The sequence below is a fragment of the Nematostella vectensis genome, chromosome 8 (assembly GCF_932526225.1).
Source record: "Nematostella vectensis chromosome 8, jaNemVect1.1, whole genome shotgun sequence".
Taxonomy (NCBI): Eukaryota; Metazoa; Cnidaria; class Anthozoa; order Actiniaria; family Edwardsiidae; genus Nematostella; species Nematostella vectensis.
Genome location: NC_064041.1, coordinates 13552526 through 13566998, shown reverse-complemented (window position 1 = coordinate 13566998; position 14473 = coordinate 13552526). Strand labels below are relative to the sequence as shown.

At 38.2% G+C, this 14473-nt stretch overlaps 1 protein-coding gene across 2 annotated transcripts in view; it reads left to right on the top strand.

The window, feature by feature from the left end:
• Positions 1–447: 447 nt before the first annotated feature.
• LOC5516199 (LIM homeobox transcription factor 1-beta) overlaps positions 448–14473 on the top strand; it is a 42216-nt gene continuing 28190 nt past the window's right edge. The window contains exon 1 of one of the 2 annotated variants that reach the window (XM_048731142.1): positions 448–545. Coding sequence is in view for 1 of the 2 variants with exons in the window: in XM_048731140.1 (XP_048587097.1) it covers positions 12667–12679 (13 nt within the window). In the remaining variant the exon portion in view is untranslated. Of the gene's footprint in view, positions 546–12651; positions 12680–14473 lie in introns of those variants that run through there. The other variant, XM_048731140.1, reaches the window with a different exon arrangement.

Below are 14473 nucleotides of genomic sequence, written 5' to 3'. Positions count from 1 at the left end.
TCATTTAAGTTTTGAAAACCTCGGTGTTTGTTTGGGGAATTCTCCCAGCAGATGTGAAGCACTCGACCTGCGGTCTCTCCCAAACAAAAACACCTTGGTTTTCAATACTCGATGAAGGCACGCAAAGAAAGAAGCTTTTTCACGGCAAGCTTTTGCTCGAGCCTACAGTCTTGGTAACCGAACTTTCTGAACACTTTCTTGAGCGCTTCCGGCCGCCATTTTGAACTCTTGTTGTGATAATTATGCTAATGTATTTACCGACGAACTTTCGAGTGGTAAGTTTCTGATTGGCTAATCCAGACAAAGACAAAGTCTCGTACCCGGCGCCCAGCCATGGAGAGGATCGCGGGCGCACCGAACCCACAACGACTGGATTTTAAATGCCTTTTCCGGGTGCATGGGTTGCCTTGTGTATTTTATAGCTGCTAGTTCCCAGTCTGCCCACTTTCATCTCCATTCAAAATGGCGAATGACTTGCCGGTTTCAAAAATTCTGCAAGTTTTGCTTCAATTTGTAAGAAGTGGACAATCGCCGATTAATATGAGGTAGGCCCAAGTTATTTATCATTTTACATAGCCATAATGTATTTTGCTTAGGCTTAATGTATCAGTTAGGATGTTTCCGTACGCTTTTTAGCTCATGTCTGAAACGATCAAGTCACCAGAAATGTTATTCGAAATACAAGGCGAAGAAGATTCTTTAAAAGAAATTTTCTTAGTGCACTGCTGAGCTTGGGTGTATAAAATCATACAATTTATACCATATTATTTATAAAGTATATTCAGTTAACTCTACATAAACTATTTCGTTGGCAACTGACCGGCATTGGAATAGAAGCTTTGTCCAGGAAGTAGGGGGAAGAGGTTCCTCGATTTTTCGCCCATGCAGTTGATAGAGACTTAGGGGATGATATTTTATTTAATTAGAAAAAAAAAACAAAAAAAACAAGCTACTGTATGTTCAGAAGGATGGAAATTTTGCCTTCCATGCCCTTGGCATTGTGATGAACCCAAAATTTAATTACAAATATGGGGAGTGGTTGACAGATATACCCTGGCAACCATGCATTTGCAAGGGTCGAGGCTTGTGCAGGTGTTGAAGCTACTTACACAAAACTCATTAAAAAATAGAGCTAACACTGACACCAAAATGGTATTCTACCGTAGCAGGGGGTGGGGCACTGGGGGTACATGTCCTCTTAACAGCCATAGAATAGTAGCCCACCAATAGTGTGTTTTTGTTAAGACTTCACTGCACTGTTCTTTGAATATAATCTGCCCCAAAATGATGTACAGCATCATCTTAGTCATGTTGAAATAATATAGCTCTTTGCAGGTATATTTGAGTTGAACTCTTATAGTTGGGTCAGGGAAGTATAAGACAGTGCATGGTTGAAACATGCTTCAATGTTTATTTTGCTTGGAGAAAATCAATTCCAACCTGTGATTTCACTTCTTTTGGTAATGATACAAGTCAATTGTTTTCCTGATTTGTGTTGAGCTCATGTGGTGGTATTAAGCTAAGTGTTAAAGGATTTTCCTCAGCCACAACTATGTTATTGTTTACATTCTAAATAATAACAATCCATCACCAAAATATATTTAACAATTAGTATGATACATAAATAATCATGTTATTTGATTGACTTGTGTTTGACTGGTTACTCGCGATTACGTGTTTCATTTGGCCAATCATAATGGAGCAGAATGGAGTTGTGTTTCATGCAGACTTCACAATATACAATGCTAGGTGCATAGCTAGGGATTGTACAAAGAAGAACTGGATTTTATACTGGATATTTTCATTCAGGTAGCATATCTTTCTGCACCCCACATCCCCCTTAGCAAATCCTAACTAGATAAATGCATAGAGTCCCTACATGCAAGCTTTAAATAAACTTTATTTATATTTTACAATACAATAAACTATATTTTACACAGTTATACAAAGTAACCATAAATTTAGTTTTCTAACCTATGGCCCTACTTCTCTACTAAAATTCAATAATGAGAAAATATGCTAAAAGACAAATGAATTAAAAGATTGGAGGACTATCTATACATGTAAACTGAAAAAAAACTACACTTTTCCTACAGTCGACTATAAAAAGACAAATACAAAAAAAAAACATCCAGCAAAAACAATAGACTTGTGCACAATGAATTACTGTAAACAATAACTGGAGAATAGGTGGGGAATTTGAAAAAATCAAGAATCATTGTCTCTATTTTTACTCTACCCTACTCTACTCTGCAAGTCAGATTCATAAAAGAAAATAAAGACAAGTGTCAAACGTAGACAACAACAGAGGCAGCAGGGAGGTTGGGAGTGACAAGGGATAGAGGGAGGTATCAAACTTGACACTAACCAATCGGGCATTTATCTGAAAGAAATATCGAAATCTACTGCAAATATCATTTCTCGATTGTTTTTACGCCATGTATAAAGTTTGGAAAAAAATCACGTTGTTTGAAAGCCTCAAATCGTAAAATATCCTCGATTTTAGAGTGTCCATATTAACCATAGAAGAAAACAATGGAAGGAGTGCAGTCTAATAGTGCTACAAGAATAATCAGTACCTTATGACTTCGTGCAAATCTCGATTATAATAACACTACAAATGATTTTGAAAGGTGAGTTTTCTGATAAAAATTCTACCAGCCCCAATAGAAAAAAAGGGATTTTTTTATGCCACGTTTATTATCGGATTTGGCTACAAAAAAGTTTGACATTCTAGAACGCCCCTTTTTATCTTATTCGCTTGTGCTATATAGTTTTGTCTACAAATATCACGTTTATTGGTTACCGGAAGTGGACTCTACGCCGTTGTGGGGGGGGTGGGGGGGGGGAGGTTACCAGCTAGAAAAACCCTGACCCGGTCTTGAAAATACTGGCCAAATAATATATCAGCAAACTTGAATAGTTGTGTGCGCGTTGTAAAATTATTTTGACAGGAATTGACAAAAGACTGGTAGTTTTAAGCCAATAATGCAACGATTCTAGATGGACTCATGTGTTGAATCAAGTTTTCGGTGGTCATCGTCTTAAAGTTATTATCCTGAGAATTATGCGATTTTATGGTAATTTAATTACACGTAAAACGTGTAAAACGGGCGGCCAGAAACCGCTCCCACGCTATGTTTGTGAAAGAGGTTATAAGCACGTGCCACCCTAATAGATATCACTTTCTATTAGACGGGTTGTCAGTCAGAGACTATCTTCTTGTGTACACACAGCTCGCTGGACCTGTGGCTGAACAAACTCAGCGGAGATCACACAAGGTGTCGACTTTATAATACTTAGCCGCCGGCTTGCGGGCGTTATACAAGAAAACTACGCGAGTTCGTACTGGCAACCGTCTTTGACTGCAATCTAGGTCGGATCTCCTTTAATAGATAAGGTATCAATAGCCAAGGATACACATCACTAATATAATTCAAATTCATTGTCGCTAACGGATAGTTCTGTTTAAAATAAGATTTTCATTGCTACTCTGTCTTTATAAACTCTCATTTTTCCAAGTAAATGATATATCGATTCTTTTCTCGCTTCCGAAAGTGTCTGTTTATAGGAGATTTGAGTGTAAACGAAATGACAAGGATTGGTATGAGAAGAAGTTTTATACTTGTCTTTAAACATGAATGGGATGGGAAAGGGGCTAGGATTAGGCTAGGGACAGATTTTCATCAAATTTTCATACCTCCAAAAATGCTAATCAAAGAAGCTTGCCACTCATATGAGAATACTCAGAATTCCTTACCCCCAAAATATCTGATATTAGAACATTTGTTCCAGCCAAGTCTCAGGCGTTTTCATCGGGTCTCCTGTGTTAAGCCTAGTCCCACGCGTTCTTACACGGGTTACCTGTGTTAAGCCTAGTCTCAGGCGTTCTTAGACGGGTTTACTGTGCTCAGAGAAAAACCGTAAGGTAGCCTGGGGGCTGGGACGAGCTCACCCACAGAACGTAAAACCTATTTCTCATCCTCATTAATTATTCAGCAGGACGCCAGCCAATCAAATTACTTAAAATTGGTCACATGATGATACTTGAAATCTGGTCTAGTCCAGTGTCTAAAAGACGGGGAGGGTATTGAATTTAGCAGCGAAGAGCTGGGGGTGAAGCACTAGGACTGGAACAAAATTAATTCAGTTCAGGGACTGTTGTCCCTGAACTGAATTCACTACTCACAAACAGCACTTTATTTCGTCCTCACCTTAATCATTGATCAAGTTACGATAGGTAGGTTATAAAACCTACAACTATAAGTAATTAATAGTAATATTGCAGCTACCACTCATGTTTACAGGGCCATTGGGTGCATCATAAGACCAGCCAAGATTTGGTATAAAGTTCGAGCGGGGTATCGGTCACCTAAAAAATGAAAACAAATTAATTTCCAATTAGCATTGCAACTTAACATCGCTTTAATGTTCTGTGTTTTTAAATGCCATGTAAAAACGGTGCTGTTTTAGAGCGCTACCGTAACCCGAATCGCTGATTCGAGTAGTTTACTCGAGCAACACAAAGTGGTACAAAATGAAATAAATAAATAAATAAATACCTTGTTTATCTGCAACTTCTTGGATGGATTTTCCGATCCAGAAATTAAGGGAAGGAGCCGTCATAGATTCCCATGCGCTGTCAAGGTTTCCAAGATCGTATAGTCTTATATTGAAGATTGTTGACTCCTTTGCGGTTATTTTGTTCACTCGGTTAGCACGCCAGTTTTCAAACATGTTGACACACCACTTCTTCTTGTGTCTTGTCGACGCGGGTACAGCTTGCGCCAAAGCTACTTCTTCCTCATCTTTACTTTTGGCTTATCTGAACCTTTTAAGCGGCCGCACGATTTCGTCTTCGCTGGAATCCATTGCTTTTTGACAGCATTAAATCATGGACTTGCTAGAAAATAGCATAAACTTGAGCTTTATTCCCAATGGACGCCTCCAGGGAAATCAAGACGAGCGAAGAACGTGACATGTTCTTAATTTTAGATGGACAGTTAGACAAAGCGCATAGAAATGAAAATCAAATGATGGAGGAGGGAAATTCAAACTTACGTAATTTGGTTGGCTGGCGTCCTGCTAAATAATTAATAAGAATGAGAAGTCATTTCAAACAATGAGGACTGGACTAGATTTCAAGTTCGAGGCGCAGCCGAGAACTGGAGCTAATCGCGCGGACTTGAAATCCCGTCCAGTCCTCATTGTCGGCTTTGAAATATTACAAGAACGCCTGGGACTAGGGTAAACATAGGAAACCTGAGAGAAAACTGATTAGAACGCCTGGGACTAGGCTTAACACCGGAAACCCGGTAAGAACGCCTGGGACTAGGCTTAGGTCCCTCAGAAATTGAAAATCTCTGCAATATTGCTTAAAGAAAAGCTTATGCTCCCATCATTCTCTGCTAAGTGAGAGAAACTGTTTGATACCATTTTCAACACCACTGGTCACCATGGTTACCGGCCACACCCATGTTGATCCGCGTATACATCATTTACGCCAGCAGCTCTATCTCCTTAGGATTTTATTATAATAAGTTCAAACTTTCAGGATCTGTTAAGGGAACATAGGGCTGTGTCATAAACCTAAAATTCATCAACAACTATGAATAATGGCCTTCTTTTAGCATCCAATATCCAAATATGTGAATATCACACCATGGTTAATAATTATCTTGCCATGTTGTTGACAGATGCATTACAAAGTTTGTAATTTTTAAAGGTTTATGACATAGATATATCCTTCGAGCTACTTTCTGCCAAGTTTCATTATATTTGGATAAATATTATTTGAGTAATTTATGTTAAGGCATCATGGAATGACACAAAATTGATAATTTGAGAAAACTAGAGGCAAGTATTGCTCAAGCCGAAATCTGACTCTGTGGCCAGAATACAGAGTCAAAATGCTCCTGCTGCATAAGTCACTCGCTCTCCTTGCTGTTTCTTGTCCTCTTTCTTCTTTCTCTTGTCCCCCAGTACTTTCCTTCTTGTCTTCGTGCTCTCCCTCTCCTTCCACTCAGCTCCCTTTATTCTATTCGTGTCCATCAAGTCACACCCAGCCTCTGTATACTTGCCTGGGCAAATACCAAAAGAGGTGTACAGGTCTAGCACAGTCTTTGCACCATTATTAAAATGGCAGACAGCATCAAATAGTCCAAATAGGAGTGGATCTCCTCCTATATAAAACTCTTTCGGCACTCGCTGCCATATCATGCCATTAAACGATTCATTCTGATTTCGAGTTTTGCCATGTAAACACTTTTCCAGAAGCTCTGGGTCAGACAACCTCTGGTATGTCGGTTTTATAGCATGTATGAAAGCAACTGGCAGTCCAGGGCCATGTTTAAAGCTGCCAAGCTCCTGAGTGGCCTTCTTTACTTGGTACTTGCACCAGCTTGATTCACCGGGTGGGCAATGGTCATGTAAAACATGGTCCTTGTTTGATGCGCAGTGAAAGAGACTGGCCAAAATGGCAGACTTCATCCTTGGAGATCTCCAACATTGCTTCTAATGGCGATAATAATTTTGAAGTTTGTCTATCATTGCATTATCATTACGGGCTAAGCGCTAGTGTTAGCACCCTTCAGCTGCTTCACTTCCTCTGCAGCATTAGCCATACTTTTTCTTGCAATATTTTTTAAATGCTGAGTAATTACTCGAGCATTATTAGAGTAGTTCTTTGCCCTTGGAGGCGCTGGCATGTTCATATGTTCATCAGAGCACAGAATTTCTGTGCGCCTTTGTGTCCCTTGCCAAGCCATCTCATTGAGTAAACAAGGCGAAGGTTAACTTCAAAGCTTTTACTTTGTTTCTTTAAACTGTAGAATTCGTGCTTCCATCCACAGTTCTGGCACACAATACGTAAAAAGGAAGCACAGCCCTTTCTTGCAATGGCACTCTCCATAAGTTGGATTGTAAAATTAGCACATTCGGCGCACCGTACATCCGAAAGCACATTGGCAAGAATCTCCATGTCACACATTCGGTATACCGAAATGATTGTCTTGTTTGATTCACTTTTGTGATTAAAAGGCTTGTTTATAGTGCTTGGATCACCATGTAGCTTTCTAAACACCTGTGATTTCATGCCAGTAGCCGAACCATTCTCCGCTGTAGTGTTTCTTTCGTCCTCTATATTGGTTGCCGACTGAGAGCTTGTTGATGAGGTCGAAGCTTCTTCCTGTCTCGCGCCATGGCGACGAACAATTTGATTGCCCGAGAATCGCCTTTTACTGCTTCTAATCGTACGACTTTTACCCATTGTAGTGAAAATATTGATTGGTATACCGACTGCGACTAAGATTCTACTGAAAAAGAGTTTAAAAGCGAAAAATGTTGACGATATTGTTCGATGTAGTGATTTTGTAAAGAGTTGAGATTTCTTATCTGAGGTCAAATAACTCCCCACCCCTCCCCTAGTGCTGCATTTTGCTTCTCTCCCTAGTCTATCTCGACAACAAAACTGGGAACCAAATAAAGAAAACTTGATTTTTTTTGTCAAATAGAACAAAAGATATTAGCAATAAAAGACACGTAGACAGACGCGTTGCCCCTAGCAAAAGATCAGAAAGACTAAAGAAAAGACAAAAAAATAGCAAATTACCTTAGTAATTAGAGAAATGAAGTGAGGGATTCAATTCCCAGATGAAGTCTGTCTCTAAATCAATGGAAACCTCAAAACTGGATTTTGTTCCAATTTTACCCGGACTTTGAGGGATTTACCCCCTCACAGGAGACCCGATAGAACGCATGGGACTAGGCTTAACACGGGAAACCTGATAAGAACGCCTGGGACTAGGCTTAACACAGGTAACCCGGTAAGAACGCCTAGGACTAGAATACAGAGAGACCCGATAGAACGCCTGGGACTAGGCTTAACACAGGAAACCTGATAAGAACGCCTGGGTCTAGGCTTAACACAGGTAACCCGGTAAGAACGCCTGGGACTGGGCTGCATTTTTTTCAATTCACCTCGACGGCACACAGGCCCCCCCACAACGGAGATCCAATTCAATTCGCTGTTTATGGGATAATTTATTGTAAAGTAAAGAATTGTTAAATAAAGAATAAAGTTTTGTCTCTAGATTTCGACACATAGTTTAATTTATAACTGTGAATGCTAAAAAATAATGTAAAAGTGTAGTAGACTCGGTCTCTATAAGGTCTTTCATGACCAATGAAATTGAAGTTAGAAAGTTGAAAATTTAAGTTGGAACTTTAAGCTTTCGTTGTTTTTTTTTTTTAATTTAAAACTCCTTCATATAAAGCGTCCAAATTCAAAATGAAGAAATGGATAGTTTTATTTGTGCTGTGGATACCATTGTACCGCCTTATTTTATTATAATTACGCTGTTTAGTAAACATTCGTGCTTAAGGAATAATAGCACTCTAGTGGCGAAATCCTTTAACAACAGGTATTTTTACCTGTTCAGTTCTTCTCAAACCTTTCCCTCAAATAAGTTAGGATGAAAATCTTCTCAAAATCTAGAGATTATTTTTTTTACAGCCTTGTAACGATTATTTTTTAAAAAAGGAAAAAAAAACGCTGCCCCCTATCTCGCGCTCAAGTTTTGATAAAAACAAAACAGGGAAGCTTCGAGCCTCTGGCTGTCTTGTACCCAGGGTTAAAAAATGTTGCAGTGGTGAATTTTCGCGTGTTTGCGTCTTGAAGAGTTGTTTGATGATAATCTCAAAGCATATGTTTGGTTTTTCAATAGCGTAGATAACTATCAGTTTCCCTTTTCACACTGAAGCAAATTTTATCAGCCACTTTACCATGATACGCAAAACAATCACTAGTTTTGACAACAACACTCAAGAAACAAGCAACCGAAAGAAACGCGACAGTAGTTCAAAGAACCTAATTAAATTTCGCTTATGATGTCTTTGATGGGGTTATCTTGTGTTGTACCACCACCATCACGCGTGCAGATGGTGGTTACCCTGTGGTGTATGTCCGAGAACCAGTTGTTCAGCTATTTTGTAATGCAAATTTAACCACTGCATCTGGAAGCTCAGCTAAACATCGCTGACCTTCTCCCTCTATTTGCTTTCCTTCGCGTTACTAGCGAATAAAACATTTTTCTAGTCGTAAAACATTCCCATAACCCTTCAAAGATAGTTCGATATTAATTAAATCCGAAGTGCTTGTAGAATGGTGAAATTAGATTTTACTAAAATGAACTAGCCTTGAAGGCTACTTTTACTTTACAGATTGTCGCGATGAAAGATCTTGTTACCTTTTCAAAACTCTAGCTTTCTTGATAGAAGGTAAATTGAAGTCTAGTTCCACTTTTCCAGACTGTCGCGGTGAAATAGCTTGTTGCCATTTCAATACTCTAGGTTTCTTGATAGAAGGTGAACTGTGTAAGTCTTTAATTGTGTTTAATTATGGATGTGCCAGGTCCGTTTTGCCATAAGTGACGGACAGTATCCATGTCTTTTTACCAAGGGAAAATAGTCTTCCTTTTGATTTAAGGAGCCACAAGCAAAAAAGAGTAAAGAGAACCTGCGATCGCCATTTGGGATCTATTCTTTTCACCCGAAATATAAAAAGTTTGGTGATTCTATATTTTAAGAGGGAGCAGCTCTCCGTGACATATTTTGTACTAAGATAAATTTTTATTTTTAGTACAGCTTTCTATATTTGTCGGTATTTTGAACATTCTCATAACAACATGTATTTGCAAAACACATGATTCATCCAAAATAGTGGGAGAATTCAGAAACAATTTTTGCAACTTTAAATAAAAGCAACACAAAAACTGACATCATGTGTACCTTTTTAAGTCACATTGAAACCAAAAGTGTAGACCTTACCACACAATTTTTTACTCAAATTTTGAGAGAAATTACTCGATATGCTGTTGCGGAATCCTTTATTATTCAGTTAATATTCGTTTCTTTACAATAAGTTTTCGTTTTATATCGTGAAGAAAAAAAAGAGAAACAGCAGTTGTAGTAGACTTCAAGTCGTCCCAGCTGTGAGCACGACTCCGTGGCGACAATCGGAGTCTACGCCAGCGGAAGGCACGCGAAAAGGTAAAACGCCGCGGACGGTGGATTTGCGCCCGCGCGTATACCCCCCCCCCCCCCCCCCCCCCCACACACACACAGACACACACACACGATCCCTCCACTAGATCGGCCACTAGAACGAACAAAGGTTTTGGATCCAACGTTTCTATTTCTTGCCTTGTTTTCGATTCAGTGCGTGCTCGGAAGTGCTCGGAATTAAAACACTTTGGTTCTATTCCAGATGTTAACATGAGCGTATGCAGAATCTTTCAAATGAAAGGGAAATATAGAATATCTAGGGGGAGTTAAATTTGTGGGTTTAAGATTCCATTCATTTTTACTTAAACTGTTAGTTTGAAAGGGAAGAGGTCTTGCGAAATTGGAAAATTCAAAACAAAAAGGAAAGAATTTCAACGATTATAAACCACTCAGCCAGATTGGGTTACTAGAAGTGATATCATACTAATATTGGTGAGCCAAATTGTTTTTAATTAAGTTGCATTTCAAGGGCAATTAGATACAAAATATTGATTCATGTCAATAAACCGTCGAGACAAAGAGACATCAGCCGACCAATTCGTTTTGACGAAGTGTGTGTTGAAAGGTGAAATAACAGTACAACTTGGTTTATCTTCCAATGGTTTTGCGGAGAAAGAGCTGAACGGATGGCTCGTTGCAAGCTGGAGGTATGCTTGGCGGCATAGCGCACTCTTTCTCTCTCTTCGGCTGCGAAAAGAGCCCCCGCCAAGATCGCTGTGTCCGCGGACATAGATGATTAGGTCTGCGTAACGCAAGCTGAGAAATGTTTTAATGGCATACAAGTAAATGAAATGTAAACTATTTTTACTTCTACCTTTCTTTTTATTATTATTGATGCCCTTTTTTATTCGTTAATTATGCTATTCCATAACTTTGGTTTCAACGCTTGCAAAAACATTCGTCGTATAGTAGTTGCCTTTTATCGTTTCATTCAGTTGGTCTCATTCTTTGCTTTTACTTTATTTAACTGTTTTTTTGTTAGAAGGCCTCTGCTAGCAGGGAATTGGTAGTACTATATTTATACAAAATCTAGAGTTGCGTTTCACACGGGCGGTGGTGGTGGTGGTGGTTGTGGGGGGGATGCGAAGATTATCCCTTTTCACATATGAGTAAACATACAATTTGGAAAAGCAATAAAGGAAGGGTGTAGCTAATTTATCTTTTTTTTTCTTTTTAGGGAAAGGGAGTGGAATTTTGTTCTTCGGTTTCAGCGAAAAACTAGAATTAGTTTTAGGGCGAGGAACAAAGAGAGGGGTATCTGCTGAATGGGAAATGAAGCGAGGCTTGGACCCTGACCCCTCTTGACCTAAGGGTCCACTCGTAAATGAAAGACGATTAAGTAAAAAGTGTAACCCACTCGAAATCCTGTTCTCCCCTGCAAGCTAGATGTCCCCTATCTCACTCTTCTCTTATCATAAAATTTTAATTTTATTTTTAGTTTGATTTTTGCTATGTAACACAAAGACTTTTATTTACTTTTGCTTTATATTTTGCTATAAATTATTGTACTTTATATTAATGCAGCTTTAACAGGTTTTGCTTTAAGTTAGCACTACTTCCCGCCACATCTTATTTCAACCATTTTAATTATATCTTTCTGAATTTCATCTATAATCGGCCTTCCAGTGCCTGCGTACGCTCATTATATTAACTGTTTTTAACGAAATACCTGTTCGCCGCAGGGCGAGTTTAATCTATCAAAACACCCTCCACAAATGCATGTCATCTTAATTACTAGCTAGGTCAAAGCAGGGGGAAGTTTAATATTAAAATGCCTCGAGTATCCTGTTTTGACGTCTTGAAGTGCCACAGCGAGCGAAGCGCGTGAAATAGCCGCTGGTCTTTTAAAAGCGATCGAGTGAATACATGAAGAGGAAGCTGTTCACAATAGGCGGAATGTTGTAAGGCTTAGCTCGCGTGTTGACAATAAACGGAGGCCAGCGTGTATCTAACGAAATAAGCGGGTTGTTCTATTGATTAGACGAACAACAATACACTTTGTTTGGGTTATAAAACGCGTTTTGGATGATCGAGCGGTTTTTAATGAGTTAATTGCAGGTTGAGATTTCTGTGTTCTTCTTTTGTTTTATTCACAAAAAGCTCAGCTACAGAATTTACCAAATTATTATGGATTTTACATCACACATTATTTTGAAAATCAAACGCTGACTGTGTGCTGTAAATATTGTTATTATTTTTTAGTGTCACTGCTTATGACTGTGAACTCTTGTTTTCGCTAAAAACATCTACTGCCATTTTAGACGCATATTGCTCGAGGTAAAAAGTTCGTTTAGTTAAAACCAGTTGAAACGCGTGAACTAAAAGAAAGCAAATCATTTTTGGGCGTAGCGTTAGAACTGCCTTTTATTACTGCCTCTTTCGCCATTGACAGCCTCTGACAGTTCGTGGAAGGTGGCTGAATTGAGAGAGAGACATATTTTACAGATTTACCGTGAGGCACAAAGTGTCTTGTGCCGCCCTTAATGAAAGACGCTACATAGTGAATGAAGCACTTGTTTATTTACAAACCGGGTGACGATAAACATAATAACGTTCCCTTAAAGCGTGAGGGTGTTGAAAGTATTGTGTATCTGCCAAGGCGCTATGACTTATACAGGTGAGGCGAGAGTTAAATGTATCTTTACAAACGCGTAGGAACTCTTAAGTCTTTATTCGATGCTATGATCAGCTTAACGGTTTATTAACTTCAAGGATAAGCTTATCAATGCACTTCATTTTGAGTTCTGTTTATTGGGATATATTAAATTCTATTATGACTGCCTTTGATATTATTTTGACTTTCTCTCCGTCACCATTTGTTGACTTGATCAGATTAGAGTCTCTTTGAAATTAGCTTAGATTATATTTACAAATAGTTTAACCGGTTATTTTCTTTGGGTCTGCTGAAAGGGCCGTTAGAAATTCGTAAATTAAACACCGTGTAGATGATGTGTACACTAGAATATCATAGAGAGGCTTTTCATAAGAAATTTTACGTCTTCATCTCAATTTGTGACACTTGTTTCCAGGGTTAAGATGATTACTGCACAAATATTTTCCGTTAATAACGGCCCTCTTAGCCAATTAGCCGCAAATATATACATTAGCGTCAAAAACTGCCTATTAACACCGTATCATCTTCAAATAGTGCAACCAGAACAATAACCTTATTGGTAGAAGGGAGCATATATTTGGAAAGAGATATTTTTGCTGCACTTTTGAAAGTCACAAAGCAATCTTTAAGCTGACACAAAATTTATTCATGTCTTTTGTTTTGAAATATAGCGAAAGACTTAGAAGATAAGTTGTTTTGGCATTACAGTTTATTTATTGGTAATGTTGTTATCTGATGAAAAATGAAATATGAAATATTGCTTTGTTTCAGGGTTTTTGGAAGTGTAAATGTTCAATTGCAAATACGAATCTGTAAATAAGTTAAAAAAATGATTTTTTTCATAGATAAACATAAAGCAAATGCAGCACCGAAAATGCTGCTAGTATACATATAAAATTTGATAAACTGCTAGGAGTCTATTAGGATGTTAGAAAGATTCTTGAAAAGTAAAATTAGTTTAGTTATTAGAAGAAAAATTACTCCTCAAAACGCGAACCTGTCTGTTATGATAAATATACGAATCATCATCCCAGGGAAGTTTTTAGGAATGGGAATAGTGATTAAGGAAAAGAACGAAGATAGAAACTGTGTAGATTATATTTCTTTATTCTAGAAGCTATGTTACTTTGAAGTTACTTGTTGTAAACTCCAGTATTTCATTATTATTTTGTCTGAAATAGCAGCATTGTTGTTGCTGTATCACGATGAACTCGTCGTCTGTGTGGTAGCACAAAAAATCACAGTAACACCTTCTGTAAACCATTACTATTTCCAGAGATAATTCCTGTGCTATTTGGCTTATAAGGCAAACCATCCTAATATTGTAAAGCAAATGGAAGTCATTTGATCACCTGTTAAAAACTTGTATGATTCTAAAAAGTTCATTGAAGTGTGGCTAGACACACAGACACAACCAACCGGTTAAAGCAATATTTGAAAAAAGAGATTTTTGTTGTTCATACCTGTTACGAAAAACTCAGCCTGATGTTTGCTCTATTGCTTGGTCTGTTTTGAAAGAAATATTTCTCACAAAAGAATGAGTTGAGATAAACAATTATTAGCTTCACACTTGTGCGTTAGTCTGCGAAAGCGGCAAATCTTAACCAAATTTTATTACTCATTTTCAATAACCGAGGTACTATTCAAAAAATTGGATTAACGAAAAACTATTGACCTTATTAAGATGGCTTTATTCCCTTACAGCTTTGAAAAGAGTATGAGTTTACGGATATAAATTGCATCGGTTTTCAAATCGGTCAATTGTATCGGTTTTAACTTTTACTTCACGTTGCCCAA